Source organism: Nerophis lumbriciformis, linkage group LG05 (assembly GCF_033978685.3).
Source record: "Nerophis lumbriciformis linkage group LG05, RoL_Nlum_v2.1, whole genome shotgun sequence".
Classification (NCBI taxonomy): domain Eukaryota; kingdom Metazoa; phylum Chordata; class Actinopteri; order Syngnathiformes; family Syngnathidae; genus Nerophis; species Nerophis lumbriciformis.
This window is the reverse complement of record NC_084552.2, coordinates 770001-785000: the sequence shown is the minus strand read 5'-3', so window position 1 is coordinate 785000 and position 15000 is coordinate 770001. Positions and strand designations below refer to the sequence as shown.

The following is a 15000-nucleotide window of genomic DNA, read 5'->3' as shown; positions in this document are numbered from 1 at the left end:
AACCAGGCGGGACGTCAATTACCAGAATCAAACACCACCTCTTCCCCCGGAAGGCTCCGTACACGCCGAGCAGCGACAGCAGCAGGCAGGACATCTCCAGGATGTACAGAATCACCACGGACGCGTTGGACACCAGCTGAGGAAACACACCTTTTATCCTCTTAACTACAAACCCCATTTCCATATGTGTTAGATGTAAATATAAATGGAATACAATGATTTGCAAATCCTTTTCAAGCCATATTCAGTTGAATGCACTACAAAGACAACATATTTGATGTTCAAACTCATAAACTTTCATTTTTTTTTGCAAATAATAATTAACTTGGCTGCAACACGTGCCAAAGTAGTTGGGAAAGGGCATGTTCACCACTGTGTTACATGGCCTTTCCTTTTAACAACACTCAGTAAAGGTTTGGGAACTGAGGAGACACATTTTTGAAGCTTCTCAGGTGGAATTCTTTCCCATTCTTGCTTGATGTACAGCTTAAGTTGTTCAACAGTCCGGGGGTCTTGTTGTGGTATTTTAGGCTTCACATTTTCAATGGGAGACAGGTCTGGACTACAGGACAGGTCTGGACTACAGGCAGGTCAGTCTAGTACCCGCACTCTTTTACTATGAAGCCACGTTGATGTAACACATGGCTTGGCATTGTCTTGCTGAAATAAGCAGGGGCGTCCATGGTAACGTTGCTTGGATGGCAACATATGTTGCTCCAAAACCTGTATGTACCTTTCAGCATTAATGGCGCCTTCACAGATGTGTAAGTTACCCATGTCTTGGGCACTAATACACCCCCATACCATCACACATGCTGCCTTTTACACTTTGCGCCTATAACAATCCGGCTGGTTCTTTTCCTCTTTGGTCCGGAGGACACGACGTCCACAGTTTCCAAAAACAATTTGAAATGTGGACTCGTCAGACCACAGAACACTTTTCCTCTTTGTATCAGTCCATCTTAGATGAGCTCAGGCCCAGCGAAGCCGACGGCGTTTCTGGGTGTTGTTGATAAACGGTTTTCGCCTTGCATAGGAGAGTTTTAACTTGCACTTACAGATGTAGCGACCAACTGTAGTTACTGACAGTGGGTTTCTGAAGTGCTCCTGAGCCCATGTGGTGATATCCTTTACACACTGATGTCGCTTGTTGATGCAGTACAGCCTGAGGGATGGAAGGTCACGGGCTTAGCTGCTTACGTGCAGTGATTTCTCCACATTCTCTGAACCCTTTGATGATATTACGGACCGTAGTTGGTGAAATCCCTAAATTCCTTGCAATAGCTGGTTGAGAAAGGTTTTTCTTAAACTGTTCAACAATTTGCTCAGGCATTTGTTGACAAAGTGGTGACCCTCGCCCCATCCTTGTTTGTGAACGACTGAGCATTTCATGGAATCTACTTTTATACCCAATCATGGCACCCACCTGTTCCCAATTAGCCTGCACACCTGTGGGATGTTCCAAATAAGTGTTTGAAGAGCATTCCTCAACTTTATCAGTATTTATTGCCACCTTTCCCAACTTCTTTGTCACGTGTTGCTGCCATCAAATTCTAAAGTTAATGATTATTTGCAAAAAAGTTTGAACATGAAATATGTTGTCTTTGTAGCATATTCAACTGAATATGGCTTGAAAAGGATTTGCAAATCATTGTATTCCGTTTATATTTACATCTAACACCATTTCCCAACTCATATGGAAACGGGGTTTGAACAATCACTTTCCTAGTCTTCTTCTACTTGTGTTTCATTCATTGTAGTTGCTAAATACGACACGTGTGCTAATATGGACTAAGGCTATGATTCTTGTCTTAAGGCTACCAGGATGCCACATGGCTGTAAAGGGGGTCAAAGGTGAGGGTCAGATGTAAAGTGGCGTCCATGTGAAGATAAGTCACTGTCTGGCTCAAGGACACACACACACACACACACACACACACACACACACACACACACACACACACACACACACACACACACACACACACACACCCTGGGAGAAGCTCTAGTCCAGTGGTTCTCAAACTGTGATACGTCAAACACAGTGTTACTAGTCAAACTGTGTGTAGTGTTACAGCGGCCAAAAATGTTAAATATACTTGTTAATAAATAAAACCTTGTTTTTAATGAATACTTAGGCCTACTACTCCAGCAGGCACAAGACATTGAAACAACGTTGAGAACATGTTGGATTAGGTCCTGATGTTGAAACAACATTCTTATTGACAACGTTTAATCAATGTTGGGTTCTGACCTTGATTTGACCATTGAATTTTAGTCATTTTCCAACCAGTATTCTACAACACAAAAACAACGTTGAAACAACATGCTTTTTGACAACGTTTAATCAATGTTGGGTTCTGATGTTGATTTGACCATTAAATTTGGGTCATTTTCCAACCAGTACTCTTCAACACAAATTCAACATTGAAACAACATGCTTTTTGACAACGTTTAATCAATGTTGGATTCTGACGTTGACTTGACCTTTGAATTTTGGTCATTTTCCAACCAATATTCTACAACACAAATTCAACGTTGAAACAACACACTTTTTGACAACTTTCTTTACAACCAATATTTTACAACACAAATACAACGTTGAAACAACATGCATTTTGACGACGTTCAATCAATGTTGAGTTGTGACGTTAATTTGACCATTGAAATTTGGTCATTTTCCAACCAGTATTTTACAAGACAAATACAACGTTGAAACAACATGCTTTTTGACCAAGTTTGACCAATGTTGGGTTCTGACGTAGATTTTACCGTTGAATTTGGGTCATTTTACAACACAAATACAACGTTGAAACAACATGCTTTTTGACACCGTTTAATCAATTTTGGGTTCTGACGTTAGTTTGACCATTGAATTTTGGTCAGTATTTTCCAACACAAATTCAATGTTGAGACAACATGCTGTTTTTAGACAACGTTTAATCAATGCCAGGTTGTGACGTTGATTTGACCGTTGAAATGTGGTCATTTCCCAACCAATATTGTACGACACAAATACAACGTTGAAACAACATGCTTTTTGACGACGTTTTATCAATGTTGGGTTCTGATGTTAATTTGACCATTGAATTTTAATCATTTTCCAACCAATATTCTACAACCCAAATACAACATTGAAACAACATGCTTTTTTTAGACAACATTTATTCAATATCAGGTTGTGACGTTGATTTAAAGGTTGATTTGACCATTGAAATGTGGTCATTTTACAACACAAATACAGCGTTACAACAACATGCTTTTTGACAACGTTTAATACATTTTGGGTTTTGACGTTAGTTTGACCATTGAATTTTGATCATTTTCCAACCAGTATTTTCCAACACAAATACAACGTTGAAACAACATGCTATCTGACTACGTTTAATCAATGTTAAGTTCTGACGTTAGTTTGACCATTGAATTTGGGTCATTTTCCAACCAGTACTCTACAACACAAATACAACGTTGAAACAACATGCTTTTTGACAACATTTAATCAATGTTGGGTTCTGACATTGATTTGACCAATGAATTTTAATCATTTTCCAACCAGTATTCTACAACACAAATACAACGTTGAAACAACATGCTTTTGACGACGTTTAATCAATGTCAGATTGTGCCGTTGATTTGACCAATGAATTTTAATCATTTTCCAACCAATATTCTACAACACAAATTCAACATTGAGACACATGCTTTTTTTAGACAACGTTTATTCAATGTCAGATTGTGAGGTTGATTTGACCGTTGAAATTTAGTCATTTCCCAACCAATATTGTACGACATAAATATAACGTTGAAACAACATGCTTTTTGACGACGTTTTATCAATGTTGGGTTCTGACGTTGATTTTAAATTTGGTCATTTTCCAACCAACAACGTGGATCCAACGTTGTCTCAATTTACAAACACAACTATTTTGCTACATTGTTTTAAAGTCTGTTTTAAAGGACATATATGTATAATCAATGTGGTGTGCTACCGTATCCTAATTTTGGTCAGACATGGTAGTTGGAGAGCCGAGTGTTTTCTGACGTGGAGCTGGGTTACAAAAAAGTTCTAGAACCACTGCTCTAGTCTTCATAGACTTGTTTTGTGGTTGATGGAATTAAGTCCTACCTGGCCCGCTTGCAGGAGGTCCCGATGGGCGGCCGCCGTCATGGTCAACATGATGAAACACGGCGCCTTGAAGGGGAGGCAAACAACACAACACAACAGCACTTTTTTAAAAAAAACACACTTTTGCAAGTCCCTGCAAGCCGCACCATCACCTTAGTATACAATATAGTACATGATACTGGCTTAGTACACAATATGGTACATGATGCTGGCTTAGTACACAATATGGTACATGATGCTGGCTTAGTACACAATATGGTACATGATGCTGGCTTAGTACACAATATGGTACATGATGCCGGCTTAGTACACAATATGGTACATGATGCTGGCTTAGTACACAATATGGTACATGATGATGGCTTAGTACACAATATGGTACATGATGCTGGCTTAGTACACAATATGGTACATGATGATGGCTTAGTACACAATATGGTACATGATGCTGGCTTAGTACACAATATGGTACATGATGCTGGCTTAGTACACAATATGGTACATGATGATGCTGGCTTAGTACACAATATGGTACATGATGCTGGCTTAGTACACAATATGGTACATGATGATGCTGGCTTAGTACACAATATGGTACATGATGCTGGCTTAGTACACAATATGGTACATGATGATGCTGGCTTAGTACACAATATGGTACATGATGCTGGCTTAGTACACAATATGGTACATGATGATGCTGGCTTAGTACACAATATGGTACATGATGCTGGCTTAGTACACAATATGGTACATGATGCTGGCTTAGTACACAATATGGTACATGATGATGCTGGCTTAGTACACAATATGGTACATGATGCTGGCTTAGTACACAATATGGTACATGATGCTGGCTTAGTACACAATATGGTACATGATGCTGGCTTAGTACACAATATGGTACATGATGCTGGCTTAGTACACAATATGGTACATGATGCTGGCTTAGTACACAATATGGTACATGATGCTGGCTTAGTACACAATATGGTACATGATGCTGGCTTAGTACACAATATGGTACATGATGATGCTGGCTTAGTACACAATATGGTACATGATGATGCTGGCTTAGTACACAATATGGTACATGATGCTGGCTTAGTACACAATATGGTACATGATGATGCTGGCTTAGTACACAATATGGTACATGATGCTGGCTTAGTACACAATATGGTACATGATGCTGGCTTAGTACACAATATGGTACATGATGCTGGCTTAGTACACAATATGGTACATGATGATGCTGGCTTAGTACACAATATGGTACATGATGCTGGCTTAGTACACAATATGGTACATGATGATGCTGGCTTAGTACACAATATGGTACATGATGATGCTGGCTTAGTACACAATATGGTACATGATGCTGGCTTAGTACACAATATGGTACATGATGCTGGCTTAGTACACAATATGGTACATGATGCTGGCTTAGTACACAATATGGTACATGATGATGCTGGCTTAGTACACAATATGGTACATGATGATGCTGGCTTAGTACACAATATGGTACATGATGATGCTGGCTTAGTACACAATATGGTACATGATGCTGGCTTAGTACACAATATGGTACATGATGCTGGCTTAGTACACAATATGGTACATGATGCCGGCTTAGTACACAATATGGTACATGATGATGCTGGCTTAGTACACAATATGGTACATGATGCTGGCTTAGTACACAATATGGTACATGATGATGCTGGCTTAGTACACAATATGGTACATGATGCTGGCTTAGTACACAATATGGTACATGATGCTGGCTTAGTACACAATATGGTACATGATGCTGGCTTAGTACACAATATGGTACATGATGCTGGCTTAGTACACAATATGGTACATGATGCTGGCTTAGTACACAATATGGTACATGATGATGCTGGCTTAGTACACAATATGGTACATGATGATGCTGGCTTAGTACACAATATGGTACATGATGATGCTGACTTAGTACACAATATGGTACATGATGCTGGCTTAGTACACAATATGGTACATGATGCTGGCTTAGTACACAATATGGTACATGATGCTGGCTTAGTACACAATATGGTACATGATGATGCTGGCTTAGTACACAATATGGTACATGATGCTGGCTTAGTACACAATATGGTACATGATGATGCTGGCTTAGTACACAATATGGTACATGATGATGCTGGCTTAGTACACAATATGGTACATGATGCTGGCTTAGTACACAATATGGTACATGATGCTGGCTTAGTACACAATATGGTACATGATGCTGGCTTAGTACACAATATGGTACATGATGCTGGCTTAGTACACAATATGGTACATGATGCTGGCTTAGTACACAATATGGTACATGATGCTGGCTTAGTACACAATATGGTACATGATGATGGCTTAGTACACAATATAGTACATGATGCTGGCTTAGTACACAATATGGTACATGATGATGCTGGCTTAGTACACAATATGGTACATGATGCTGGCTTAGTACACAATATGGTACATGATGCTGGCTTAGTACACAATATGGTACATGATGCTGGCTTAGTACACAATATGGTACATGATGATGCTGGCTTAGTACACAATATGGTACATGATGCTGGCTTAGTACACAATATGGTACATGATGCTGGCTTAGTACACAATATAGTACATGATGCTGGCTTAGTACACAATATGGTATATGATGATGCTGGCTTAGTACACAATATGGTACATGATGCTGGCTTAGTACACAATATGGTACATGATGCTGGCTTAGTACACAATATGGTACATGATGCTGGCTTAGTACACAATATGGTACATGATGATGCTGGCTTAGTACACAATATGGTACATGATGCTGGCTTAGTACACAATATGGTACATGATGATGCTGGCTTAGTACACAATATGGTACATGATGCTGGCTTAGTACACAATATGGTACATGATGCTGGCTTAGTACACAATATGGTACATGATGCTGGCTTAGTACACAATATGGTACATGATGATGCTGGCTTAGTACACAATATGGTACATGATGCTGGCTTAGTACACAATATGGTACATGATGCTGGCTTAGTACACAATGTGGTACATGATGCTGGCTTAGTACACAATATGGTACATGATGCTGGCTTAGTACACAATATGGTACATGATGCTGGCTTAGTACACAATATGGTACATGATGATGCTGGCTTAGTACACAATATGGTACATGATGCTGGCTTAGTACACAATATGGTACATGATGATGCTGGCTTAGTACACAATATGGTACATGATGCTGGCTTAGTACACAATATGGTACATGATGCTGGCTTAGTACACAATATGGTACATGATGCTGGCTTAGTACACAATATGGTACATGATGCTGGCTTAGTACACAATATGGTACATGATGATGCTGGCTTAGTACACAATATGGTACATGATGCTGGCTTAGTACACAATATGGTACATGATGCTGGCTTAGTACACAATATGGTACATGATGATGCTGGCTTAGTACACAATATGGTACATGATGCTGGCTTAGTACACAATATGGTACATGATGCTGGCTTAGTACACAATGTGGTACATGATGCTGGCTTAGTACACAATATGGTACATGATGCTGGCTTAGTACACAATATGGTACATGATGATGCTGGCTTAGTACACAATATGGTACATGATGCCGGCTTAGTACACAATATGGTACATGATGCTGGCTTAGTACACAATATGGTACATGATGCTGGCTTAGTACACAATATGGTACATGATGATGCTGGCTTAGTACACAATATGGTACATGATGCTGGCTTAGTACACAATATGGTACATGATGCTGGCTTAGTACACAATATGGTACATGATGCTGGCTTAGTACACAATATGGTACATGATGATGCTGGCTTAGTACACAATATGGTACATGATGATGCTGGCTGGCCACACCTTTGTCCTGTGACGTCACGCACGTGCATGACAGTGTAGTCCCGCTAAAAGCAACACGACAGACATGGAAAAGGCGCCAAAGGCCTGTTTGCACCTACCATGTTGACAACACAGGCGAATATAAACGGCCTCTTTAGGCTCGTCTTGTCCGCCACCACGACCACGGTGTTCCGCTGCATGTTGCCGCCGCCGCCGCAGACCCCCAGCTTTGACGAGGAAAAGACAAGACGCGAGAGAGAGAACGTGAAAGGCGCCACACCAAACTGATGTGTGTGTGTGTGTGTGCGTGTGTGATGATATTTAAGGATGTAACGGCATCCGAGTGTGACGTCACTGCGCAGGATGGCAAGAGAGCCGTGTTGCCTTGAGGGACACTCGGAATTCCCGCTTATCGACGGATGGCTGTGACAGAAACGCCAATTGTTGGTAAATGTTCTCAAAGACGACGAAGTGACAAAAGCAAGGGCATGTTCTTGGTGGTGTCTGACAAAACAGGAGCATCTTATTGCAATTTATGAACAGAGGTGGGTAGTAACGCGCTACATTTACTCCGTTACATCTACTTGAGTAACTTTTGGGATAAATTGTACTTCTCAGAGTAGTTTTAATGCAACATACTTTTACTTTTACTTAAGTATATTTATAGAGAAGGGACGCTACTTTTACTCCGCTACTTTTATCTACATTCAGCTCGCTACTCGCTACTAATTTTTATCGATCTGTTAATGCACGCTTTGTTTGTTTTGGTCTGTCAGACAGACCTTCATAGTGCCTGCCTTACTGGTGACGTTTCACTTCGTTCCACCAATCAGATGCAGTCACTGGTGACGTTGGACCAATCAAACAGAGCCAGGTGGTCACATGACCTGACTTAAACAAGTGTAAAAACTTATTGGGGTGTTACCATTTAGTGGTCAATTGTACGGAATATGTACTGTACTGTGCAATCTAATAATAAAAGTTCCAATCAATCAATCAAAAGTGTGAAGGAAAAAAGATACTTTTTTATTTCAACCGTACATCCCGTCAAAAGCCTAAAGACTGACCGCACATGAGGACGTTCCTGTCTTCACAATAAAAGTGCCGCTCCATCGCGCCTGCGCTTTCAAAACAAGAGTCTCCGAAAGCCAGCGCAAACAAGCTAGCAAGCTACGGAGTTTGCCGCCAATATATTTCTTGTAAAGTGTAAAAAAACGAATATGGAAGCTGGACAAATAAGAAGCCAAAAACCAACCACTTTCATGTGGTATTAGACAGAAAGGAGGAACTTTTTTTCTCCTCCATTTGAAAACGTGGACGTTATCATCACTACTGTCTGATTACAATCAATGCAAGTCATCAGAATCAGGTAATACACCAACTTATATTCTTGTCTTCATGAAAGAAAGGAATCTATATGTTAAACATGCATGTATATTCATTAAAACACCTTTAACAGGTAAACAAAAACAGCAAAATAAATACATATAAATAATAAACTGTATATATATGTATATATATGTATGTGTATATATATATATATATATATATATATATGATATAAGTGTGTATGTTACTCATCAGTTACTCAGTACTTGAGTAGTTTTTTCACAACATACTTTTTACTTTTACTCAAGTAAATATTTAGGTGACTACTTCTTACTTTTACTTGAGTAATAAATCTCTAAAGTAACAGTACTCTTACTTGAGTACAATTTCTGGCTACTCTACCCACCTCTGTTTATGAATGCCATCAATTGTCATCATTTCGACCAGTCACCTATCAATTTCAAGTTTTTAGCCTGTGTGAAACTTTAGATCAGTGGTCCCCAAACTATGGCCCGCGGGCCAGATACGGCCCGCCAGCGTCCAAAATCCGGCCTGCGTGAAGTCCCAAGTTAAGAAAAAAAATAATAATAATAATCTTTTTTTTTTAGTTTTTATTATTATTTTTTTAAATCTGTCCTTTCTAATCCATTTTCTACCGCTTGTTACTCTCAGTGTCTCGTAGCCGCTCAGGCCAATCATATTGTCTAAAAATGCATTTTCCCATTGCCACAGTGTTGGGCAAGCGTGCACGCTCTTTCAGTCAATTAGTGCGCGAGGAATATATATATATATATATATATATATATATATATATATATATATATATATATATATATATATATATATATATATATATATATATACCCCGCTTACCACCCGAATGCAGCTGAGATAGGTTCCAGCACCCCCCGCGACTCCGAAAGGGACAAGCGGTAGAAAATGGATGGATGGATATATATATACCCCGGCCAAATTGTTTTAACCCAATGCGGCCCCCGAGTCAAAAAGTTTGGGGACCCCTGCTTTAAATAATTACTTCAATAAACGTGACATTTTGTTCCTGTTTTTTAACTCAACGAGGCAGCTAATGTTTTTTTTATTTAGATTTTGAAATGATTAAAAAAGCTACAATAATCTAAGGTAAAACCCCAACAAAACAATTAATACAATATTTGGCTTTTTTTTTTTTTTTTTTTCTTAAAACCCATTTTTATTCACTGGCTTTTAACCCAGCATGAGACTTTAAACTGTTTTTAACTTTTGACTTTTTTAACATCTTAACTGCTTTTTATCTAACAAGTTGTTCTTACAGTAATTTGAATTTACTTTTTCAATGTGTATTTTACTTCTGTTTTAAATGTTATATTTTGTCCTTTGCCTGTATTTCTTTGTGGTGTACAGCCCTTTGTTCTTCAACTGTGCTTGTTTTTAAAGGGCTTTATAAATAAAGTTGGTATGGCATATTAAAAAATAATCTGTTATTCGTTTTAATCTTTTTTTAAAGTCTAAACATTTTTTAGATAAACACATTTAATTCATTTATAAAAAGTAGGGGAAAAAACATTTTAAAATGCTTTCTTACATTGTTTCAGTACCTACCTAATTAAAAAAAAAAGTATAAGAGTAAAAAAAAAAAATATATAAATATTTTATTTTATTTTAGCAAACTTACACATACTCCAAAGGGATACTTTTGATAATTACTTCAATAAACGTGTCAGTACTTTGTGATTTAAATGAAATACATTGATGTCTTATTAAACATAATAATCATGTATTTATTATACATTTACATTTAATTAATTAATTTAATCATACATTTTATTATTTCATAATTGAATTATTTATATCATAATTTAACTAATTATTTCACCATTTATTTTTTTCAATACAATTTATTCCGTCCATCCATTTTTATTCCCTCCGGGGTCGCGGGAGCCTATCTCAGCTGCATTCGGGCGGAAGGCGGGGTACACCCTGGACAAGTCGCCACCTCATCACAGCAATACAATTTTTAGATTTTTTAAATTATTTGATAAATATTTTGATCCTTCATACTCACCTGCCAAAGTCAGTGGGCGGGGCTAACAAGAACCTAGTCCAATGATTGCTTTGTTCTGAAGTACCTATGTAAAGTATGTGTACATATTATATTAATATGATGGATATATAATTCATATATTTGGAGTATGTGAAAGTTTGAAGCAGCCTATTTGCACCAAACATGGATAAGTGTGGCGAAAGTGTTTTGCATCTTTCCCATCATGCACTCTAATGGATTCAAATGGGTGTAATTTAGATTTTTTTTTTAAATGTTTGGACGTTTTTAATAATATCCACGATTTACAATGAGCAAGTTGTGTTATGTGTGACCATGACTTTATGTTAGATTATTTATTTTTGTTGGCACCATGACTAGGGAAGGTTGTTTGAATTGTGTCATTTAAGTAATGCTGTGCTATTGTTTTCACATATTTTCTAGGGTCATTGGTCTGATTTACTCATATTGTTTATAAGATGGCAGCAAATATGTAGCATTCAGAGACCGACTGGTATTTAATACCAATTTGAAAGCACTCCGTGATGCCATGCTTTGTTCAACTCATGACAAAGTGAAGAGGCTGGCGGGCCGCACTTGGCCCATGGGCCGTGTTTGGACACCCCTGCATTAGAGAGTGTGCATGGACACTGGGACTTCACATGTAGGTGTGGAAATACAAACCCTGTTTCCATATGAGTTGGGAAATGGTGTTAGATGTAAATATAAACGGAATACAATGATTTGCAAATCCTTTTCAAGCCATATTCAGTTGAATATGCTACAAAGACAACATATTTGATGTTCAAACTTTTTTGCAAATAATCATTAACTTTAGAATTTGATGGCAGCAACACGTGACAAAGAAGTTGGGAAAGGTGGCAATAAATACTGATAAAGTTGAGGAATGCTCATCAAACACTTATTTGGAACATCCCACAGGTTGGGAACAGGTGGGTGCCATGATTGGGTATAAAAGTAGATTCCATGAAATGCTCAGTCGTTCACAAACAAGGATGGGGCGAGGGTCACCACTTTGTCAACAAATGCGTGAGCAAATTGTTGAACAGTTTAAGAAAAACCTTTCTCAACCAGCTATTGCAAGGAATTTAGGGATTTCACCATCTACGGTCCGTAATATCATCAAAGGGTTCAGAGAATGTGGAGAAATCACTGCACGTAAGCAGCTAAGCCCGTGACCTTCCATCCCTCAGGCTGTACTGCATCAACAAGCGACATCAGTGTGTAAAGGATATCACCACATGGGCTCAGGAACACTTCAGAAACCCACTGTCAGTAACTACAGTTGGTCGCTACATCTGTAAGTGCAAGTTAAAACTCTCCTATGCAAGGCGAAAACCGTTTATCAACAACACCCAGAAACGCCGTCGGCTTCGCTGGGCCTGAGCTCATCTAAGATGGACTGATACAAAGTGGAAAAGTGTTCTGTGGTCTGACGAGTCCACATTTCAAATTGTTTTTGGAAACTGTGGACGTCGTGTCCTCCGGACCAAAGAGGAAAAGAACCATCCGGATTGTCATAGGCGCAAAGTGTAAAAGGCAGCATGTGTGATGGTATGGGGGTGTATTAGTGGCCAAGACATGGGTAACTTACACATCTGTGAAGGCACCATTAATGCTGAAAGGTACATACAGGTTTTGGAGCAACATATGTTGCCATCCAAGCAACGTTACCATGGACGCCCCTGCTTATTTCAGCAAGACAATGCCAAGCCGCGTGTTACATCAACGTGGCTTCATAGTAAAAGAGTGTGGGTACTACTTCTTTGTCACGTGTTGCTGGCATCAAATTCTAAAGTTAATGATTATTTGCAAAAAAGTTTGAACATCAAATATGTTGTCTTTGTAGCATATTCAACTGAATATGGCTTGAAAAGGATTTGCAAATCATTGTATTCCGTTTATATTTACATCTAACACCATTTCCCAACTCATATGGAAACGAGGTTTGTACAAAAAAACCAAATATTTGAAAAATCTGACTAATTTAGTGCGTGGAAACGTGGTTAGTGTTGCAAGTCAAATCAGTGTTGTCCCTCGGATCACTCAATCAATCAATCAATCAATCAATGTTTATTTATATAGCCCTAAATCACAAGTGTCTCAAAGGGCTGCACAAGCCACAACGACATCCTCGGTACAGAGCCCACATAAGGGCAAGGAAAAACTCACCCCAGTGGGACGTCGATGTGAATGACTATGAGAAACCTTGGAGAGGACCGCATATGTGGGTAACCCCCCCCCCCTCTAGGGGAGACCGAAAGCAATGGATGTCGAGTGGGTCTGACATAATATTGTGAGAGTGCAGTCCATAGTGGATCTAACATAATAGTAAGAGTCCAGTCCATAGTGGATCCAACATAATAGTAAGAGTCCAGTCCATAGTGGATCTAACATAATAGTAAGAGTCCAGTCCATAGTGGATCTAACATAATAGTGAGAGTCCAGTCCATAGTGGATCTAACATAATAGTGAGAGTCCAGTCCATAGTGGATCTAACATAAGAGTGTGAGAGTCCAGTCCATAGTGGATCTAACATAATAGTGTGAGAGTCCAGTCCATAGTGGATCTAACATAATAGTGAGAGTCCAGTCCATAGTGGATCTAACATAAGAGTGTGAGAGTCCAGTCCATAGTGGATCCAACATAATAGTGTGAGAGTCCAGTCCATAGTGGATCAAACATAATAGTGAGAGTCCAGTCCATAGTGGATCTAACATAATAGTGAGAGTCCAGTCCATAGTGGATCCAACATAATAGTGTGAGAGTCCAGTCCATAGTGGATGTAACATAATAGTGAGAGTCCAGTCCATAGTGGATCAAACATAATAGTGAGAGTCCAGTCCATAGTGGATCTAACATAATAGTGAGAGTCCAGTCCATAGTGGATCTAACATAATAGTGAAAGTCCAGTCCATAGTGGATCCAACATAATAGTAAGAGTCCAGTCCATAGTGGATCCAACATAATAGTAAGAGTCCAGTCCATAGTGGATCTAACATAATAGTAAGAGTCCAGTCCATAGTGGGGCCAGCAGGACACCATCCCGAGCGGAGACGGGTCAGCAGCGCAGAGATGTTCCCAGCCGATGCACAGGTGAGCGGTCCACCCCGGGTCCCGACTCTGGACAGCCAGCACTTCATCCATGGCCACCGGACCTGTGCCCCCCGCCCTCCACAAGGAATAGAGGAGCAGAGGAGAAAAGAAAAGAAACGGCAGATCAACTGGTCTAACAGGGGGTCTATTTAAAGGCTAGAGTATACAAATGAGTTTTAAGATGGGACTTAAATGCTTCTACTGAGGTAGCATCTCTAATTGTTACCGGGAGGGCATTCCATAGTACTGGAGCCCCAATAGAAAACGCTCTATAGCCCGCAGACTTTTTCGGGGCTCTGGGAATCACTAATAAGCCGGAGTTCTTTGAACGCAGATTTCTTGCCGGGACATATGGTACAATGCAATCGACAAGATAGACCGTGTAGTATTTTATATGTAAGTAGTAAAACCTTAAAGTCACATCTTAAGTGCACAGGAAGCCAAAATGAAG

The 15000-nt window shown here is 39.2% G+C and overlaps 1 protein-coding gene across 1 annotated transcript in view; it reads right to left on the bottom strand.

The window, feature by feature from the left end:
* Positions 1-8381, bottom strand: part of LOC133605819 (tetraspanin-8-like) — a 14284-nt gene extending 5903 nt beyond the window's left edge. Inside the window, exons 1-3 of the mRNA XM_061959125.1 lie at positions 8185-8381; positions 4127-4192; positions 23-136 (exon numbers count right to left, since the gene is read on the bottom strand). Coding sequence (XP_061815109.1) covers positions 23-136; positions 4127-4192; positions 8185-8265 — 261 coding nt within the window. The 5' untranslated portion in view covers positions 8266-8381. The remainder of the gene's footprint in view (positions 1-22; positions 137-4126; positions 4193-8184) is intronic.
* Between the last annotated feature and the right edge of the window lie 6619 nt (positions 8382-15000).